General features: G+C 48.3%; 3 protein-coding genes across 3 annotated transcripts in view; 2 read left to right on the forward strand and 1 right to left on the reverse strand.

Annotated features, from left to right (window-relative positions):
* On the forward strand, window positions 1-1,900 carry hemk2 (HemK methyltransferase 2, ETF1 glutamine and histone H4 lysine). The gene is made up of 6 exons (XM_086223237.1): window positions 1-372; window positions 452-538; window positions 609-699; window positions 772-855; window positions 925-1,066; window positions 1,138-1,900. The coding sequence occupies exons 1-6, from the start codon at window positions 236-238 to the stop codon at window positions 1,248-1,250; spliced, it is 654 nt and encodes a 217-aa protein (XP_086079363.1). The 5' UTR covers window positions 1-235; the 3' UTR covers window positions 1,251-1,900.
* caskb (calcium/calmodulin-dependent serine protein kinase b) overlaps window positions 1,448-20,803 on the reverse strand; it is a 26,943-nt gene continuing 7,587 nt past the window's right edge. The window contains 28 exon segments of the mRNA XM_086223089.1: window positions 1,448-3,162; window positions 3,657-3,683; window positions 3,828-3,911; window positions 4,051-4,253; window positions 4,560-4,640; window positions 4,726-4,806; window positions 5,368-5,483; window positions 5,912-6,108; window positions 6,408-6,446; window positions 6,670-6,705; window positions 6,826-6,894; window positions 7,002-7,070; window positions 7,169-7,254; window positions 7,816-7,894; window positions 7,972-8,094; window positions 8,096-8,161; window positions 9,179-9,259; window positions 9,361-9,438; window positions 9,539-9,660; window positions 10,431-10,448; window positions 11,564-11,663; window positions 11,787-11,870; window positions 12,176-12,298; window positions 12,817-12,992; window positions 13,341-13,443; window positions 16,884-16,956; window positions 17,058-17,135; window positions 17,908-18,013. Coding sequence (XP_086079215.1) covers window positions 2,986-3,162; window positions 3,657-3,683; window positions 3,828-3,911; window positions 4,051-4,253; window positions 4,560-4,640; window positions 4,726-4,806; window positions 5,368-5,483; window positions 5,912-6,108; window positions 6,408-6,446; window positions 6,670-6,705; window positions 6,826-6,894; window positions 7,002-7,070; window positions 7,169-7,254; window positions 7,816-7,894; window positions 7,972-8,094; window positions 8,096-8,161; window positions 9,179-9,259; window positions 9,361-9,438; window positions 9,539-9,660; window positions 10,431-10,448; window positions 11,564-11,663; window positions 11,787-11,870; window positions 12,176-12,298; window positions 12,817-12,992; window positions 13,341-13,443; window positions 16,884-16,956; window positions 17,058-17,135; window positions 17,908-18,013 — 2,675 coding nt within the window. The 3' untranslated portion in view covers window positions 1,448-2,985.
* Window positions 14,301-16,440, forward strand: gpr34a (G protein-coupled receptor 34a). Its single transcript, XM_086223204.1, has 3 exons — window positions 14,301-14,362; window positions 14,446-14,570; window positions 14,991-16,440. Exon 3 carries the CDS (start codon window positions 15,057-15,059, stop codon window positions 16,302-16,304), a length of 1,248 nt encoding a protein of 415 aa, XP_086079330.1. The 5' UTR covers window positions 14,301-14,362; window positions 14,446-14,570; window positions 14,991-15,056; the 3' UTR covers window positions 16,305-16,440.

The following is a 20,803-nucleotide window of genomic DNA, read 5'->3' on the forward strand; positions in this document are numbered from 1 at the left end:
TTTCGCTACGTGCTGTGACGTGTTAGTATACACGGAAGTAAAGCCAAGCCCCTCGCTGACGAGAAGCTCCCTTCGTAGCTGACGCTTTTTATTGTTTTTTTTACTTCATTTTTATGATAAAAAATGTCACTCCGGAGTTGAACTACATGTCCAAACACAAGTCGTTAATTCTATCGACTCATGGTTCGCTTTGCTGGCGGTGACGCGCCGTACGGGCGGTTAGCTACGTGCTAGCATGTCTGCTAGCTTCCCCACGCCGGTTTACTCACACGCCGGGCGAGGACACTTCCGGGATGTTTACGAGCCTGCGGAGGACTCTTTCCTGTTGATTGACGCTCTGGAGAAAGATGCGGAGAAGTTACAGATGTTGAGGTGCGGCTCGTCTTTACCACGTGTAGCTATTTGTTTATGTTACCTGGTCCTAATTGCGCATGCGCGTTTACCTTCCCAGCCCATGTATGTGCCTGGAGGTCGGCAGCGGCTCCGGAGTGGTGTCCGCATTCCTAGCCTCCGTGCTGGGCCCTTCGGCGTTATACTTGTGAGTAATTCTTGCATGCAAAGCAACATTTTCCATCAGTCCACGTCACGATTGATGTCCCATGTCCCAGCTGCACTGATGTCAATCCCGCAGCGGCGCAGTGCACGGCAGAGACAGCTTCCTGCAACAACGTCTCCCTGGAGCCCGTCGTCACAGACCTGGTGAGACGTTGACGTGCAAGATTTACACGCCACGGCTGGAATTGTGCGCATCAACACGCTTTTCTGTTCCAGGTGGGGTGTCTTCTGCCCCGGATGAGCGGAAAAGTGGACGTCCTGCTGTTCAACCCTCCCTACGTTGTCACACCTTCAGAGGAGGTAACTCGGCTTCACGTTTGCCATCAAAACAGATGAAGCAGGCACGAGCTGCTGTGTTCTGTCCTCCAGGTCGGCAGCACTGGCATAGAAGCCGCCTGGGCCGGCGGGACGCGAGGCCGGGAGGTCACTGACAGATTCCTGCCTCTAGTATCAACGCTGCTGTCCAGTAAAGGACTCTTTTACCTCATCACCATAGCTGAGAACGATCCAGGCAGGTTCACTCTGGCCTTCAGTTATTTCAGTTCCTGTACAACTGCCTCAATGATTCCTTTTCTTCCACAGAGGAGATCATCAGGTTACTGAGCAAATACGGTTTGAAGGGGAAGGCGTGCGCGTCTGCAAGAGCCGGAAACGAGAGGCTGTCAGTGCTGCGCTTCTGCAGGGCCCTGGCGTAGAAGCGGACCAGAAATGTGAAGTGGGAGGTGTCGCTTCTACACCTCCTCCCACAGGCAGCAAACGACAGAGGGACACAAGTGGACACTTAGGAGCTCCTTCACTCCCCTGAACACGTACACGCGTGCGCGTCCGGCACGTACGTTCGATGAGAAGCCGGAAGACCCAAACCTCAACAGAGCTCGGAAAGAAAGACAAAGGCGGTTTACTTTAAACACATAAAAGGAAATATATTTTTTTTTTAAAAATGAAATAACAAAAAAAACCAAAAACATTTCATACAGAAGAGCTGCTTTTGTCATTTGCATTTTATACAGGACTTGAAATGAGATCTCTTCACCTGAAGTAGCACCGCCGCCGCCCTCACGCTGTTTTTTCGTGTGTTAAAACCCCTACAATGATGTGCCTTTTTTTTTTCTCTCATTTTTTGAAGCGATTCACGCGTCGGTGGCGCGGCGCCGTGCTACTTCCGGTAAAGCATGAAGAGGTCATGTCACATACTGAGCTTCTTTTAAGGGTTAATATACACTGGCTCTTGGTAAATTCACTCATATGACGTACGCACCATTGAAACATTTACACACAAAATTTAGTTATTTTCTCTCCCTCAAAACAAGAATACTCCTCGTATATTTTTTTTTTTCTTTTTAAAGACAACAGTTAACAGTTCCAAAACATCGGCTCTAAGATTGGATTGATTCCCACCTACACAAAGCCCCTCCCCTCCCACAAAAACATTCCTGAACACTTCATTGTAACAGGCAAAGGAGGAAATGATGGCGGTCTGCCCGGGAGGGGGCGTGCATAGGTGTTAATTACTCCCCCCTCCCCCCCCCTCCCGAGGCTCTGGAAGGCCGTTTGTTTTAGTCCGTGGTGTCAGTGCAGTTTCACAGTTCTAGAAGGATCTTCAGGGTGGGGTGGGGGGGGGGGGTGGGGCTTCTAGACAGCAAAGAGAGGAGGCAAGACAAAACTGAGAGGTGACGCAATGCGAGTCGTCTTCATTGTCCGTTCTTGTGCAAACTGAGATGTAAACAGAGACATTCAGAGGCTCGGGGGGGGGGGGGGGGAGCGGCAGGGATAGAGTGTGCTCCTTCTGACAAATAAATAGAGGGGAGGGTGGAGAGAAACTGCTAAGTTTCCTGTGCTTTTTTTCCTTGGTTTTTTTTTTTTTTTTTTGCTTCACTCTAAACGTTGCATTTGGAGCGTTACTTGTCGCCACTTTAGCAGCTTCTAATGTGCTTCGGCCTGTTTGTCACAGGAAGATCGGAGGGGGGGGGACACAGTACCACAAGAAGTGCCTTACAAGATCAACACACACCCACGGATAAGACTGCTTTATGGTCATGCTCGCTATTGCCTTTCCAACAGTACCACCTGTCCGTCTGTTACAAAAGAAAAAGTACAAAATATCTACCGCTCCCTCCACTCCCCTCCCTGCAACTAGATAAGAAGGACAGAACCATATTCACTTAGATTTGTATCATTTATATATATGTATATATGTATATATGTACACAACAAGACGCCTTTGAGGCTGTTGAGAAAAGGGGGGTCGAGGCAGGGTGAAGTCTCTGTGAATGAGGCGTCAGAGTCATCAGGTTCTTCTTTTTCCCTCTTTTCCAACGTAGTTTATCTACAGATGTGTGATGAGAGAGAGAGGATTCAACCACGGTCGAGCATCCGTGCCAGATGGTGTGTTCAGGGGGGCGTGAGCTGGATGGAGCCGTTGATTGTGTGTCAGTAGACCCAGGAGACGGGGACCCACTGGGGGGTGGTGGACACCAGGTCCACCGCCTCCTCCAGCAGGCGCAGGGTGTCGTCGATCTCGTTGTTGATGATGGTCTGGTCGAAGTAGTGGGCGTAGGTGCGCTGAAGCATCTCAGACTCTTTCTGGAGCCGCTGGAGGGAGTCGTCCTGGGGGGGGTAGAAGAGTGATATATTCAACTAGCATATCTAGTAATGGTATGATGCTTGAAACAAAGTTAGGACAGTTAACTAGTTGTGGAGTACTTCGTGCTATTACACACAGGAAGTAGAGAGGAGGGGTTGGACCAGTGAAAAAACACACAATCAAAGCAGTACTTCACCCATGAAGAGTATTTTGCCTTTCAAGTCCTCAAAGAGGAGCGCTGAGCTCCCGTAGCTGTTTCCTTGCCTTCGTCAACTCTTTGTGACCCAGAGGTAAAAAAAAAAAAAATCACATTTGGCTTGAAGCTAATGGAGGCTAAACAACGGCAGAACTACCAAAAGGTGTTCTTGTCATAGCTACAGCGCTAAGTCGATGTTGCTGGTGTTTTGAAGCACCATGGGGCGGCGGGGGGGGGGGGGGGTGACATCTTTGAGTACTTGAAGGGCAAAATACACCTTTGGGTGTGGCAGACGGACACATGCGGTACTACAGTACTTACAGGCAGTTTCTTGCACCACTTCGGAACCTTGGGTGCAAATGAAAAGCGGCATGCCAAAGAAAATACAAACATGCGTAAAGCAAAGAGGGCGTGTGAAGTGAGAGAGACGTGCAGAAGCCTCGTGAGTGAGGACGTGCTAACGGGGGAGGGGGGCGGCACTGGTGGGTGTACCTCGGTCATGCCCTGGGTGATGGTGGGAGCTGCGATGAAGACCACGTAGGGAGCAAACTCGGCTGTCCTGAGGATCTTTAGTGCCTGAGGAGACATTTTGAATACGGTCAATTCTACTTTGCTGAAAGAAAGACAACTGAAAACAAGCCTGCGGCGAGAAAGTGACGTCAGTGAGGGGAGGACTGTGATTTAATGGCTGTTCATGGCATCGGTTCTGGTCTACCTGTGGCTCAACGTCCAGGATGGAGATCATGCCCTGGGCATGGATCTGCCTGATGGTCTCCAGCCTGGTCCCGTACATGGCGTCCTCGTGGCTGCCGTACTCCAGGTAGTCGTTGTTACTGATGTCCTGCATCATCTGGTCGTGAGACACAAAGTAGTAGTTCTTCCCGTTCTCCTCGTCCTTCTTAGGAGGCCGTGTTGTGTCTGGAAGTGCCAACAGAACACAGAGGTTCTTGAACAGCTGCAACAATGATGCGTACTACTGCTGCTACCCCCCCCCCCCCAAAAAAAACCCCATCCATGTTACAAACTCAAGTGTTACAACCGCCGTTAGCTTCATGCTAAATACACGTGGCTGGCTAATCCACCCATTTTGGGGAATTTAGAAGCATCTCAGAAGGTTGCATGTGTGGTCTGATGCACTGATGTTACCTCAGAGAAACCACAAGGTGGCAACCGCTTTATTAAGACATGAGTGAGTGTGTGTGTGTGTGTGTGCCGTGTCCTTACGGGGGATGGGGTAGGCGAAGCGGTCAGGATGTTTGGTGATGAGTGTGTTCTTGATGTGCCTCCTACCGACTCCGTGCGCGCCTGAACAAAAACACCGCAGCGTCAGCATTGGTCGCTGCTGCAGAGGCGCTCTGCCTCAGCCGAGACCAGTCCCAGCTTTACTCACCCAGTAAAACCAGTGTTTTCCTCTTGAACGACGGCAGTTTGACCACCTCCTCGTAAGTCACTAGATCTAGTTGATCAAACACTGTCAGGGGAGAGGGCAAACATCACGTATGGGGTTGAAGTAGCTGTACTGCAGTCATATAATTGTGGTAATCTGCAGCAGTACGAGCTCAGAAACTAGAGGTTTGGAGGGGCAGGCTGAGGAGATTTAGCTTTAACGGAAGCACCAGCCAGGCCTGAGCCAGAGCTGATGGAGGCCAGCAGCCTGGGTCAGCATCCAACCTGCTACTGGCCCTCAGGAACCAGATCAAAGAAACAACAGGGGGACACTAGGAGGGGGACACAGAGGAAGAAGAGCAGGCGTCTGGAGTTACTTACATGCAGCCATGTCATTGGGTAAGAGACAGCATGGAAGATGGACAGAGGGTGGGAGCGGAAGGGTTAATTAACAACAACGCCATGGATAAAACAAATAGTAAACATCAAAAGCTGTTCATTAAGATTGTTAGTGAAGGCAGGAGAGGGAAAGTGGGACGTGCACCCAGGCGTTTACAGAGACACACCTGGACTGAGCAGCGAGCTGCGCCCCTTTTCTCTGCACGACATTGCTGTGGGTGTGTGTGCGTGTGCGTGTGTTGGTTACCTGCGTTGTGCTTGGCCAGGTATTTGTCTTTGTACTGTTTCTTCTTCTTGCCAAACCAGGTACAACTAGCCTGCTGTTCCTGCTTGGTCTTCTCCATCGCTATACACGCCACGCGCCTGCAAAACACACGCACACACTGATTGAAGTCATAAGCATACGTGTGTGTGTGTGTGTGTGTGTGTGGGGGGGGGGGGGGTTACTGCTGCTTACAGATGTTATGGACGGGACACAAGAGTTGAGGGGGTGTGTTCAACATCAACTGAGCGCAGGTAGGTGGGTGGGGCTAATTTTATCGACGCTAACGGGTAACACGTGAAGCTCTCCCTACTTAAACGTCAATAAAACTACAAGGCTAATGGTTGAGTTTACTAAAGTCCATGTTTGAGGCCCAAAGTAGACATGATGGCAAATCTAAAATAGAATTTTTTTTTATTTTATCATCCTTTCTTGGCCACTGCTGCAAATTGGGAGTAATTTCATTTTGATTACAGTGGAATAAAGTCTTTATTTTAAATGCTAGTGTGTGTGTGTGTGTGGCACTCACCACTCCTGCAGCTCGGGGGAGGGGATGAGCCCTGCGGTACCGTTCTTGGTGTTCTCCAACTTTCCCTGCCACCAGTTGTGGTCGTCTTTGGAGATGATCTGAATGATGTCACCAACCCTGAAGCGAATGCCTGCTTCCTTACATGGGATGAGGTCATCTTTGGCCGGGTCGTACTCGAACTGGGCACGTACATAAATCTGTGGGGACGGGTGGTGGTGGGGGTGGGGGTTGGGGGGGGGGGGGAGAGACGAAGAAGAACAAACCTGTTAGATGAAGTCACGGTGATGAAGATCAGTGCTGATGAGGAAGCTGCCTGGGTGAAAGAGGAGTGGCGGCCAAAACTACGTGGAGGAGCAGAGCAGGTTCAGATCAGCCAAAGCCAGAGTTCTTCTTCTCTTATTTGCTGGCGTCCAGTGGCGAAGCAGCTAGCGAGGGATCTAGGCACCACTACAATGAGGGGGGCGGAGGGATCTAGTTCTACTAGGGGACGTCTTACCTTGAGGGACAATTTGTCCTTGATGGCAGGTCTGGAGATCTATGGGGTTGAGAGCATCACACACACTTACACATATATATCATGCAGTAAAAATACACTGAGGGGCGTAAACTGTAGTGGGGTGATGAGGGTCATGTGATCAATGACTAACGTGTGCTGATGGTTGTACAGGGAGAAGTTTGTGATGCGGCACGTGCAGGTTTGAACTGACAGAGTCGTCAAGGGAGTCGAGGACAAATGAAGCGGGAGGACAAAGTCTCACCTGACGACCTTTAGGCTGGATGGTGGCTGGCAGGTCCTGGTGGACATAATGGAGGTTTAGTAATGGTACTTTTACCCGGCAACCAAAATGCTAACCCACTGACATCCCTGACACGTGTCACAGCCTGAGGAAGGCCAGTGAGGATGAGGAACCTACCAGGATGGAGCTGGTGACGCTAGCATGGCCGTTAGCAGGCGACTGTCGAGACAAATCTGGTGACTCTTTCTGCAAGGCGCGCAAACACACACACACACAATGAATCAATGAATCCTCTTGCTGAATAGACATGGAAGCAAGTGTGTGTGTGTGTGTGTGTGTGTGTGTTTCCATACCTCACAGGACATGGATTGGGACCGGTAACTGGGTACAATCTTGAAGGTGATGCTTCCCCTCATCTCCCTCTGTGGGGACAAAGAGAGGCCTCACAGACATCAAAGCATGCATGTACTATGAAGGTACTGTAGTACCACGAGTACTACGTTACCAGTGTGGGACTCACCAGCATCTTCTGGAGCTGCTCCACTGTCTGGTTTGCAACACTGATTCCATTAATCTCCCTGATTTCATCTCCAACATGCAGAGTTCCTGAAGCAGAGATATGATGAATTAATAAAAGCTACCTAGGAGACAGTGGAGACCCTCTGGGGGGTTACTGAGAGGCTGGGGGGGGGGGGGGGGGGGGCTTTGGTCTCCTTGTATCAATTAGCAGTGCAGCGAGCAAGCTAATCTCTGTTCAAATCATATTTAAAGAGGAACGACTAAATGATGACAGAGTGATTGTTTTTTTTTAATTGGTGAAAACAGACTTAATACCTTTAATGGAGAATCTCTATTATAAGTGGCGCAGCTATTAAAGCCATTACGGCACCGGTTTAGAATGACGCCACTCGGTCTGTCTCATACGTTCGGCGTGGTGATTATTTAATGCAGCGTGGTGAAGCGGCACGATGGGACAAAAAGCCGTGGCGGCATCAGACACGCTGACATCTGACTGAGGGTGCTGAGAATGAGCGGTGGCGAGGAAAAGAAACTAAGGGACTTGCGTCTGCTCAAGCCAGTGATAAAACGGACACGTCTAAGTTTGATGGTCATGTGACACTGAGCCTCACTGGGATGTTGGAATTCTGATGGTGTACGCGTGTGCACCTTGTCGATGAATCATTCCACCGTGCATGATTCGAGCCACGATACAGTGGTTGAGCTCGTTCATCTTCAGAGTGATTCCCTGGAGGAGACACAGCGGGTCAGAGGGTCAAAGGTCAACCTCTACATCCCCGTTGGGTTCATGAGTAGCATACACACCATGGGCTCGTCTGTGTTCTTCTGAAACTGCACCAGACGAACTCTGGTGACGTTCTCCAGGTCCATGTCTCCGTTGGTGCTGTCCGGGGAGTCTCCGTTCAGGTACGGCGAGGTGGGCGGGGGGGGTCACTCTCAGCGCCTCGTCACTGTAGACCTCGTGGGCCACCACATCGTGAGTCTGCAGCAGAGCCTGCGTGTGCACACAGGTTGTGTTTTCTCTCAGTAAAGCAAGCGCTGAGTCTCATCCAAACACTCCGAGTGTCACTTACACTAATCCTCCTGGGGCACTGATCGTGTCACTGGCACGTCGCGTGTTTTCACCATCACGTCTACTAACTGCTGTTGCCAAGTGCTCACATCTGCTGGTGTGACTAACAACACACTGGCTGATGATCCACCGCAGTCCTGGAGCCTGGAACCAGCTGGCACTACAAGCTCCCGACTGATCCTGACACCGTTTAACGCAGACGTCAACTATGGCTACGTGTGATACTAACGAGCGGAGGAATAATCCAAATGTTTGCTCGCATTTCTGCTCGTGTGCGCTGAAGCCCAGTCGGCTGGCAGCGGCAGGAGGGGCGAGCCAGCAGGTGAGGTCAGAGAGCAAGACGCTCTAATTGGATTTGAGGCAAACTGAGGCGTGACAGCCCCAGTAAAACCACACAGACTGAATCCGCTGCAGGAAAACACCTTTTCCACCTCTAACGGAGCGAAATAACTGTTAACACTACATTCACCTCGCCACTGACAGGCACTCAACGTCACCGCTGCTGCACATCAGCTAACAACATCCAGAAACAACACGACACCTGAGACAGGGAATCCCCGCGAGAGTCCTTCTGCCTCTGTTAGCAGCTCCCCTGTGTGACAGAGATGGCCTCCCTGAATGTTCGTCTGGTCTCAGGAGTGTTTGAGCCATCAGACCCACCACACACTGAGGCCTGTGCTCTCCTCAGCTCTTCCTCTGCATGTGTGTCGCTGCTGCCCGACGGCTTGCCAGGCACATCGCTAAGCAGCTTTGTGGCAGAGGGAGTTACGTGGATTGTCAAAAGAACCCTGCTTGTGACACTGGAGGTTGTAATCTCACACTCACTCACACACACACACACACACACACACACACACACGCTAACAATCATGCCCTAAATGCACAGACCAATAGAAGATCTGACCAGGCACAATTTGTGCTTTTGTTTTCCAGAACTACCATGAAGTGCGGCTGTGTGAGGATCCTCCTGAGCTCCTTGGCCTCCATGTTCTCTGGGTAGCAGGAAATAGTTTCAAGTACCTGGGAAGGAAAAGAATGAATGAAGCATGAATCTCTGGAGTTTTTGTGTTATTGAACATAACCAGCTGCATGAATTTGTGAGTGTCGGATGACCGCCTCACCTCTTTGGCTCTCTGCACTCCATCACTTGGAGGGTTTCTAATCTGAGGGGACGACCTGGTGTTGATTTTGTCATAAAGCTGCAAGAAATATCAAGCATTGTCAGCTCCAAACCTAATACAATACCCAGTGAAGGATGTGAAGGTGACACCTTGTGGATATTTTTGGTACCAGACTCACATCTAATAGAGTGTGGAGGTGCTGGTCCTGGAAGACGCTGTGGAGGAACTCCATGTCTTTCTCACTGCAGTCCGTCAAAGCATGAATCTCCTCTAGACTGTCCAAGACCTGTGACACTGCCCCTGCACGCACGCACACACAAATACACACACACGCTTAGTTTTAACACTTAGGCTGAACCACAGGCACACAAATACATCCACTAGTACACCGAGCAGTCCCTGCAAACATTCAACAACACACAGAATGCAAACACTGAACATGACACTGACGAACAGTTACACGTCAACAAACAGGCAAAAACAAAACTCCAACAACAACAACAACAACAGAAATTACACACAACAGAACATACACACATTCAGAACTATTTAACCCCAAGTACCTGCTGCATCGCCCACACATGCAGCAAAACCAGAGAAACAGCGGTAATGGCATCAATACAACATCAGAGGAAAGACACTTCAGAAAGTCAAGAGGAGAATATGCAGAGGGAAAGTATCAGCAGTTCACCTCCTCAGAAACGTGCCGGAGGAGACAAGCAAAGCTATAACTCATTCACGTTTTAAACATGTTATGATTCCTAAAAAAAAAATAAAAAATACAAAAATAGTTGAGCCTAATTTGACCAGATTAAAAAGCCCTGGAGTAAATATGAAGGTGCTGCAGGAACAAACAGCATAAAGGAGATCTGCTTTGTGGAGGATAATCTTGTCCTCTAGTTTAGCTCGTGAGGCTATCGAACGTTTGCTGGTCAGGAGGAATAAAGCAAAACCAAAAGGGAAACCCAGAGGGAGACACCGCAGAGGACTCACATCATCTACAACTATTTAATGCTAGTAAAAAGTCGGTGATGAGCTCATGATCACACACGGTGAGGGGGGATACGTACTTTCAGCGGCTAGCAGGCCTAGAGACAGCAGAGCAGAAGGGAGAGAGAGAGAGAGAGAGAGAGAGAGAGAAAAAGAGAGGCTGAGATTAGAGGAGGTTTCCTGCAAACTACAGATGAGGTTAGCACCTCAGAGAGGTAGAAGAGTGGCAGAGCGAAGGTGCAGCAGCAGCAGCAGAGAGGAAGAAACTCAGCACGAGCATCTATAAATGAGCTGCAAGCATGTACAATACGACACAAGTCAACGACCAGCAACACGTCTGGGACCCAGCAACTCTACGAGGAAGTACGGCGCCCCAGACTGCTCGTCTCAGCAGATCTAGGAGCGACACTCGACTGAACCTGAGCGCAATGTGGATCCAGCCGCGCTCATTAAAGTGACTCAGTCATGAGTGATTTAAACTACAGAGACGAGCGGCTTCTATATGCAGTTATGCGTTGGTGTGCGCAGCTGGCAGCTCTCTAATAGGAGGAAGTGAAAGTCCTCAGAGGAGACAGGGATGTGAGGCTGTTGGCCAATATGTGTTTTCACTGAAACACAGGAAGTGCTGCTCAGACAGCTGGCCATCACAATAAGACACCAGGATAAAACCAGAATAGAAACTGGGCTAGAAAGCCAACATCCTCTCTGCGGATGCATGTTCCATCATTGAAGTCAACGTAATTTACATATTAAGAGTCAACCTAGAGTTGATGGAACAGTTAAATCTGGATGACGCCGTTACAGTTTCTTTTTTGGGGGTCAAATAATTCAGCATCACGGAAGAGCTGAACAAATGCAGAGTCATGTGACATCCGAGCCCAACTAAACGACGTGTAGTGGAATTCACATGCAAGAACACACGCCTGGACAGTGTTGCTGCTCTCGCCACCCTACGCAGGAGTGAAACACGGCAGCTTCACTGAAGTCAGCAGAGAGAGTTGGCTGGATGTGTGTGGCCTGGATGCGGATGCGTGTGTGTGGACACGTGCGATGATATAAAAGTGATTTACATAAGCTCTCTTTAAGATATGCAGCCCGAAAGGGTAAAAAAACAAACAAAAAAAACAAACAACTGTCATGACCAAGTGAAAGGTGTGAGTGAAAGGTCTCCTGGATGCTGTGGATCAGGCGCTGATCCTGGGGACAGCTTTACCTGAGGAGGTGGGGTCATCTGAAAAGTCATGTAGCTCCTCAGGAGGGTCACCGTAGTAGGAATTGAACTTGTGGCTTGAAACAGCAGCCAGCACTGCACCCTGGGACACGTTGGAGAGATAAAACAGCTGTTGCACATGTCTAATATTGGACGTGGAGGGCTGTAATCAAAGAGTGTGTACAGAGTGTGAGGGATGTGACCTGCCCCCTCAGCACACACTGACCTTCAGCTTCCTCCGGGCGTTAAACTTCCTCAGCTGTTCCACAGTTTCTGGAAGGTGGATCTTGTAGGCATACCTGTCCCTCTCCTGCGTGCACATACACACAAGCACATGTGTAGAGGCAAGGGGACATAAACCTTACACACACAATATGAACATAACACACACACACACAAGAGCTAGGAGCTGTGAGGAAACGGATGTGAAAGCTGTGGTTCTGAGCCGAGTGATGAGCGTCATGAGTGTCATGTAATGGATCAGTGGTTTGAGGGTGATGATTTTATCACAACATGATACAGCCTCATCTTTCGTGGGAGCTCAGCTCCTGCTGAACTCCACCGATCCTGAAGACTCCTGTGTGTGTGTGTGTGTGTGTGTGTGTTTGAGCTTGCCTTCAGCCAGGGGTGGTTGAGGGCCTCGTAGACCGTGATCCTCTCAGCGGGGTCCAGCATCAGCATGCGTCGCACCAGGTCTTTGGCGCTCTCTGAGATGTGGGCCCACTGACGTGGGTTCATCTGGACCACAGCACAAATGGACGGATGTCATCACAAGGATGCAGTATGTTGTTGCCATCGTCACTAAGTCAGTGAAGGGAGACTTATGTGCGTGCCCATGTGATTTTCACTTGGTACCGTGATTATTAGGGTTCATAAATGTCCAAGTCATTTTCTATTGGGGATTTGGTTTTTACTCTCCAAAGTAAAAGCAGTGAATGTTCGTGCAGAGTGTCTTCCATCCCGCTGCATCAGCCACGGTGAAAACACACTTCTATCTCACTCCCAGTCAGTTGATGCTTCACCTCCGACTGACTTCTCCTCAAAGAGTGAGGAAGAGTTATTTCATGCTCACTCATAATGACGCGAGTGAGACAAACATGTCGGCTTCCCAGGAGGGATGGGAATCTTTCTTCTACAACAACCTTGACCTCAAAGAGCCACTGAAACATGTTCTCCGCGGCACATCGAGGAGCTGATTGTTGTGCTTCGGCGCGGTGCAGTGATGAAAATGTTCTGTGTGCGCGATCGGCCCTCACCTTGTATTTGCCCTTAATGATGGCCTCAAACAGACGCTCCTTTGTGCCGTAGAACGGCAGGCAGCCAGACAGGAGGATGAAGAGGATCACGCCGCAGCCCCACACATCCACAGGTTTACCATACGGCTCCCTCTTCACCACCTCTGGGGCCATGAAGTGGGGGGTGCCAACCCGCCCTGGAGAAGAGCGGGCATTAGCTTCTACAAGTGTCAGCTATTAGGGTTGGATTTCATTTTTAATCAGCGGATCCTTAACATTTTTCCTGAATTCCATCAGAAATCAGCGTGGTGAGACATCCTTCCAGATCCTTCGTGGTGGTTTTTGTTTTGTTTTGTTTTTGTTATAGGAGTTAAAAACATTGTTCAATTTGAACATTGCTTCCTAGTTATTGTCTCAATACTGAGCTGTGTGAGAGAGCACAGCTGTGTGCCTGCTTCCAGATTTGTATATTATAGACTGTCTACAGCTTTTCATTTTAGATTCCATGTGTGCGCGTGTGTATGTTTGTGTGTGTGTGTGTGTACCTCCAGCTACCAAGCCAGATTCTCCCAGCTGGATGGCCACGCCGAACCCTCCCAGCTTGACAGGAGCGGAGTTCTCCTTGGAGGCCAACAGCACACAGTGGGGCTGCAGGAGCACAGGAGACGGCCTGATCAAAGATCCACACAACGATGTGCACCCAGTGTGCAGAGCATTGCTCTGCCGCTTCTATGCAAAAGAGCAACATCTCAAATGCTGGTTTGGCGAGGTTCAGTTTCACAAGTGCAAGTTCAGCTGAAGCCACAAATCTATACTGAAGCTGATAGACAGGAAGCCTGCCTGATTATTCGGATATCACAGGACTGTTTATAATCACGTGCATGTTGAAGAACATAAACGCTACTAAGAGGAAGGACATTCAAAGGCAGAGAAATGAGTGACTGATAGAAATTGCGACAGGTTTTATTTATCGATCTATCCATCTATCTATCAATCAATCTATCCATCCGTTTTAACATATCTCTGCAAAGGTTGTTTCCATATAGTGTTACAACTACTATTACAACACTTATTTCAAATGTCTAAAAATGGGATCTGTTATATTCATAAGCATGGAATTTAGAGCACATTGGTAAAGCGTGGGGACACATTTCAATCTGGGATCACTTTGCCTCTGAGCTCAGCTAAGAAAAAAAAAAAAAAACTGAATTAAAAAAAAAACAACTCAGTTTCTAGTTGGAGACAACAATGAGATGCCGCTCAACTTTGCCTAGAGACACCAAACTTCAGGTTCAGTGTGCTGCTGAATTCTGTAATTCTATTCAGGGTATGGGTAGCAAGAGACGACCCACTTCCTGTCATTGCATTTTTATCACTTCTCATAATTGAGGAGAGGATGTCAACTCAAGTGGTGAGAAAGAGAGAGAGAAAGTGAGTGAGAGAGAGAGAGAGAGAGAGAGAGTGAGAAGAAGCAACACGGATGAGGCTGAGTCAGTCACTTCTGAGTGAGACATAGAGGCGGACGGACCAACAGCAGGACAGAGACCCAGGAAGAAGACAGGAGAAGGTGCAGGACTCCTCCAGACCAGAGTGAAATATACGTCATTGTTCGAGCTGATCTTGAATTTCGTCGTTTTCTCATTCTGGCAGGTCTTTTTTCTCCTTCCTGTATTCAAAGTTTGATGGAGGGACGAACACGCTGGACCGCTGTGCCTCTCTGCACATTCCCAGACATTTAAACAGCAGTGGAATCTCCCAGGGAGGGAATATTGATGGTGAGTGTTGCGCCTGAGTCCAAACATCTGTGTTTAGTAGTCAGCCTGAGTGAGCACATGAGTGTGTAGGGATGTGGCAGCCAGGACTTTTGAATCAATCAAGGCTCTTGTTCCTCAATCTCAAAAGTGTCCATCACATGAACATTTGTAGTCCCTGCTAGGCCTCATGTCTGGGTAGGTGCTGTATTCTTCTCCCAGCACTACGTGAATGACTATCACCAAAGAGCAGGACATACAGAAAATCTTCACAATACTGAGGTACTTTATGAGTAATGCGGTTCTAAAGGTCACAGATCTGTGACCTTTAGAACCGCACAAATGACTCCCTGGCAGTTTCTTGGTATTGTGATTATAATCCGTATGTTCTTCTCTTTGGTCAAGTACGGATGTTGAACTGATGACTGCTTGTCTTTCTCACAGTCTAGTGATCAACTGCCCTGAAGACACACCTCCCCCACCGACGACCCCCTCAATCACTCAGGCACTATGAGCAACTTCTCCACTGCCTCGTCTTTCCTGTTCACTCCCTCATTGTTTAATAGCTCTCTCGCTGTCTTCATTTCGACCCTCCCCGAGTCTGTCTCACCCCTCTCAGCCAACCCTTCCCCCTCCTCCGCCTCCCATGCAGCCCCCCCGTGCCTGCTGGATGACACAGCCCTCCGTGTGCCGCTGGCTGTGCTCTACTCAGTCTTCTTCCTCTTTGGCCTGGTGGGTAATCTCTTCGCCTTGTGGGTCTTCCTTTTCCTCCAAGCGAGCCACAACTCTGTGCGAGTGTTTCTCATCAACTGCGCTGTGGCTGACCTGGTGCTCCTAGCCTGTCTGCCCTTCAGGGTCTTCTACCACATCCAAGGGAACCGCTGGGTGCTGGGACCTGTAGTCTGCAAGCTGGTGGGGAACGTCTTCTACATGAACATGTACATTAGTATAACCTTACTGGGGCTCATCAGCCTGGACAGGTACTTAAGGATCAAGGGGAAGGGCAGAGCAAAGAGAGGCATGAGGATGACTCTGTGGGGGCACAGCTGGCCCTGGAGCTGGGTGGCGTGCTGGGCATTGTGGGGTTTCTCTCTGGTGGCGCTGGTGCCCATGATCGTTACTCCAGAGGACAACGAGAACACTGGAAAATGCTTCCAGTACAAGCAGCGGAAAAGTGCCAGCGCCAAAGCCTACTTCAACGCCGTGCTGGTGGGGCTGTTCTGGCTCGTCTTCCTCATGCTCATCATCTCCTATGGGAAGATTGCTTCCCAGTTGCTAAAGGTGTCCCGGGACAAGCCCGACCTGCCTAACGCACGTCGATACCAGCGAACCGCCAAGAAGTCCTTCTTTGTCCTCTTCCTGTTCACCGTTTGCTTCGGGCCATACCACGCCTTTCGCCCCATCTACATCCTCTCCCAGCTCAACGAATCACCAAACTGTGACACCCTGCACCTGATAGACCATACCAACGAAGTTATGTTGTTATTCAGTGCCTTCAACAGCTGTTTGGATCCCATCATGTACTTTCTTTTATCCGGCTCCGTGCGCAAGAATGCCCTCCGAGCTCTCGGACACCGACTCGCCAGCCGGATTTCCTTCCTAAATGAAGCAACTTCTAACAGCTCCACCACCGAGCACAGACGACCATCTGCGCCCATGGCTTTACCAAACCCTCCCTCGCTCACCCCCAGAACCAGCATCTGCGTTATCAACTCCACCCTCCGCCGCACCACACCCCTGCCTATTGGCCAGCAATGATCACAAGTTAGTATGCAACGAAAACACTGTATATGTAACGGTAGTAACTAGCTGACTACAGCTATATAAATCAAGCACATGCAGAAATACTCTGTTTTTACCACGATACTATTCTTACTGTATTATTATGTGAAAAGTAAATATTTACAAAAGCGGTGATGATTTCTTGAGTGTATGTGTCACACATTTGACCCTTTTTGTCGTGTATCTGAGAGCCAAACGTTGCATTCGCCTGTAGTTAGACACCACTTCATGTGACTGGGCTTCAAAATTTAGACAAAGCAAACACCAGCACCGAGTATTTCGCCCTGGACGGGCCCTCCAGTCCTGTAAACAAGGCTGTGTTGATCCTTTGGGGCCTGTGATGACAAATGCTTCCTGCTTCACTACTCCGCCATCTGGCCAAGTGGTGTCTCACCTCTATCAGATGGCTAATCCCAGGGGATTCGCTGGGAGATGCTAATCTGACAATAAGACCTCCGAACAATGCAGATCAATCTAAATTGCAGACTACAGGTGTTTCCAGGTAGTGTATTGTTCTGATGGTTTATTGTACGAGCTCAGTACAGTACAACTCACCTTTACATCACGATGAATCACATTGTTGTCATGGCAGTACCGCAGTGCCTCCAGAATCTGCCTCATGTAGTGACTACGGGGACAGGAAGAATAAATGGGGGGGGGGGGGGTCCATTTAATTGTTCGTTTCAACCTTTGTTCATATTTCAAATGTTGAGAGACGACATGACTCACCTGGCCACTGCTTCGCTGTACACAAACCCGGCGTCGGCTCTCTTCACGATTTCAAAACACAGGTCCGCTCCGTCCATACTGAGAGTGTGTGAGGAAGACGAGGAAGAGAGGTGGGATTCAGTCAGAACAGCTTCATAAAAAAGATTCAAAACAATGTGGGAATTGTTATGACCTGCTGTCGCCTGCATATACACACACACACACATTCTCTCTCTCACACACACACTCACTGTTATCATTCCAGCTGGTGTGATACTGCAGACACTCTCAAACACCTCCTTTGGATCTTATACCAAACGCTATTGCGCAAGCATTAAGAATCATTATCTTTCCAGTTCCGTTTCCTGCACTTCCTTATCAATCATCCATAGCGCTCTTATTTTAAACGTAATATGCATAATAGTGTTGAATTTCCATGTTGATATTTTAGCTGGCAGACAGAAATAACACGGACTCAAATAAGCCTTTCATGCCGTACTTATATGACTGCTTTATATCACTTATTTACTCCTGACAGGCCCCTGATGAGTCAGTAACCTCTAATGTGAGGGAGCTGCTCGTGTCGCTAATAGCACGTGAAATTATCGCTGGAGTCCTCAAAGTGGTACAACATAAACTGTGATGAGCAGACTTTCCTATGCGGGCCACTTAAACAGATAACCGTTTCTCTGATTTGTGCTGTCCTCTACACAGTCAAAGACGTGACAGCCCAACAAACACCATCTGTGGAAAAAGAACTTGCAGCTGTTAGATAAGACATCCCTGAATCGCTATCTTAAAAAAAAACAAAAAAAAAACGTGTGCGATTCAATCGTTTGGTTGCTCGTTTATGACGTCAGCAGAGACTTACAATTCAAAGACCATGTAGAGCATCCCATCGGAGCTGTAGGTCTCCAGCAGCTCCACGATGTGGGGGTGTTTCAGCATGTGGCAGATGCTGGCCTCTCGCTTCAGATCTGAAATTACACGCAAGGGTGAGACATTCAGAGTTCAGTTATAATTCAGGTGACACCCACAATGATTCTGTGTTTGCTGCTAACCAAATGTTAACATGCTATCGCCCAAAAATAGAAGGGCAACTTTTATTTTATTCATTTGCTGGGTTTCTAAACACACTTCAAAACACTAAAGTCATCATTCTGAATGCTCTTTTTACACCAAATGGCTCATCCCAGGACTTCAAGGGCTTAGGATTTCTCTTCAAGTGACACCAGCAAATATTAATTCAAACGACCACAGGCTTTGACTCAGATAAATGCACAGAAATAATAGGGAGAGAATGTGGAGGCTGGAAGTTCTTTAAAGCTCTTTTAATGTGATGTAAACATGAAAATGGAGGGGGGGGAAAAAAGCACGTGAACTTAGAAGAAGACATTTTTAACAGCCAAAAACACTTTTTTGCAGCATGCACCATGTAGCCTTGCCCTACCCCCACTACACCACCAGAGGGAGCCAAAGAGCGTTCCCTTCACATGAACGCCCTCACTTGGATGTGAGAAGAGGAGGTGAGTTTTCACATGCTGGGCAGACAAATGAGCAAACTAACAAGCTGTTGTTGCGAAGAACCAGCAGAAGCCATTTTTAATTGCACGTTTAAACCGGCACATCTGGCTCCCTCTGATCATCATCATCATTCCTTTCATTATCGCCACATCCAGATCACAAATACAATTACTTCTTGACTTTGCTACGGCCCTCATCTTTTGACTGCCTCGTTAGACGAAACGCTGAGGGAGGGGGACGGCTGCTGAGGAGTGGAGGGTCTCATCTCTTTGAAGGAATATGAGATTATTGGCCAGACTGGCGAGCTCCTCACTCCATACAAACCTCATTTACACACTCAACTACCCATCTGATCTGTGTGTGTGTGTCGTGACAGCGACCCAAGTCATTATGCAACCTAGCAGAAATGACGCTGTGTCCCCCCACTACAGAGTCCTCATTCTCCTTTGCTTTCATCATTTCTCTCCTCTCCTCATTTGGTATCTATTCTTGATTTTTTACAATGCAGCCCAGTGTCCGCGCAGCAACAAGGAAACCACTCAGACGGCGGCAGGGTGCCAGAGAGGCCTGGAACTGTCTGAATGAAAGCAACGCCACTCACTGGGCCTCCTCCAGCATCACTTCGCCTCAAACTTGACTGGGCTTGTGAGTCCATGCTAAAGACGTCCACTCTGTTTGCGGTGGCACCATAGACCGTCACACTAAACTCCTAGTTAACCTGAAAGCTCATTCATCAGTTCAAGAACTCCTCGTGAATCATTTGTTCTTAGATAATAACGCGGCCTGTCCTGCTGCTCCTCATATTCATGCTGGACCTGGTTCTTTCTGAGCACGCTGAGAAAACCACTCTGATTCCGGCTGCACATACACAACAGTCTGACTGGCCGCTGCCCCCACCCCCACGCACTTTTGACCTGTTCACGATTTGGTGAGGCGTCCAAAAGGAGCTACTATACTCTTATATGAGCTGATACTTCAAACCGAGCACTTTTCTTCAGGCTCAACCTCCCTGAAGAGATCCCACTATCTTCTAAATCCCTCTTTAAATATATTCTCCCCCCCCCCCCCCCCGAGTCATCCTTTACTGTGGTCTGACTGCATCTTTGGAGTTGCTTGTTTTCATGAAGATCACGTGACTTTTTTTTTTTTGACGAATGCTTTAATTAATTTACATTTGCTGCTATATTTCATTTCTAATGCGACTGTCACTGATATGAGCTTTACTGTTGATAGTTTAGCTTGTAAAGCAAGAAAACTTTGTTCTGAGTGTATTAGTTGTTATTATTACTACAAAATGACCTCTGGAATACGGCTGGGCGGCATTGTATTGTATATTTTTAAGGTGTTTTTACGTCTCAGTATATAAACGTTGGTGTGAAAGCAGGACTGTAAACATGACAGTTTTGAGCCACAACACCTCTTAACCGGATTTAAAATCTAAAATAATCCACCGTTAAAAATTCCCATGATGCCAACACCAATGGGGAGGATTCATCATCCAACTTCAGGGGAAGCAGGAGGAAAAGTACCTGCAAGTATTGGCACAATATTGAGAGTACGAACATCTATTTACGCGTGATAAATTGTACAATAGGATTTATAATAATTTATATAACAAATATATTTTCAGTATTATGGTGGTTTACATTGAAAGTAACATAATTGACAAAATACAAGCAGCATAATGACTTCGCACAGAGACCTATTTTACCCAGAATCTCCACTTCTACCATTTTTGTCCTCCTTTGAGCCATTTCCTTCTCTTGCTGTTATTGGCTGCCAGGCTAATCTCTGACTGTGGCATCACAGATGGCACACACTGAATGCCAACACACACACACCTATTATCTTTGTCTCCATCTTTTTCTTCGCTTATAATACATACGCACACACACACACAGAGTTCTCAGCATGAGAAAGCACAAAGCCACATGGTAAATGGAATATCTCACATACAGACACACATGAAAAACAGAAAACGCATCTCATGTCCAGCATATTTATCAGGGGGTAGCCAGCTGCTGGACGGATGCCCGTCACTTGTTTTAACGTCAAGGTGGGTGAGGTTTGTCTCAAAAGAATAAACTTCACACACACTTTTCCAAGTAATTCTGTTTGATGGCGTAATACTGAGCCACGGAGCACATACTCCCCCCTCTCTGATCCTGAGTCTGTAAACTCCAGCTGGTGCTCAAAGGGAACAACAGTCCAGACTCAAGCACAGCCACAGGTCACAGCAGGTC

The sequence above is a fragment of the Aulostomus chinensis genome, chromosome 1 (assembly GCF_037954235.1).
Source record: "Aulostomus chinensis isolate RoL2024-O1b breed Wild chromosome 1, RoL_Achi_v1.0, whole genome shotgun sequence".
NCBI classification, from domain to species: Eukaryota; Metazoa; Chordata; class Actinopteri; order Syngnathiformes; family Aulostomidae; genus Aulostomus; species Aulostomus chinensis.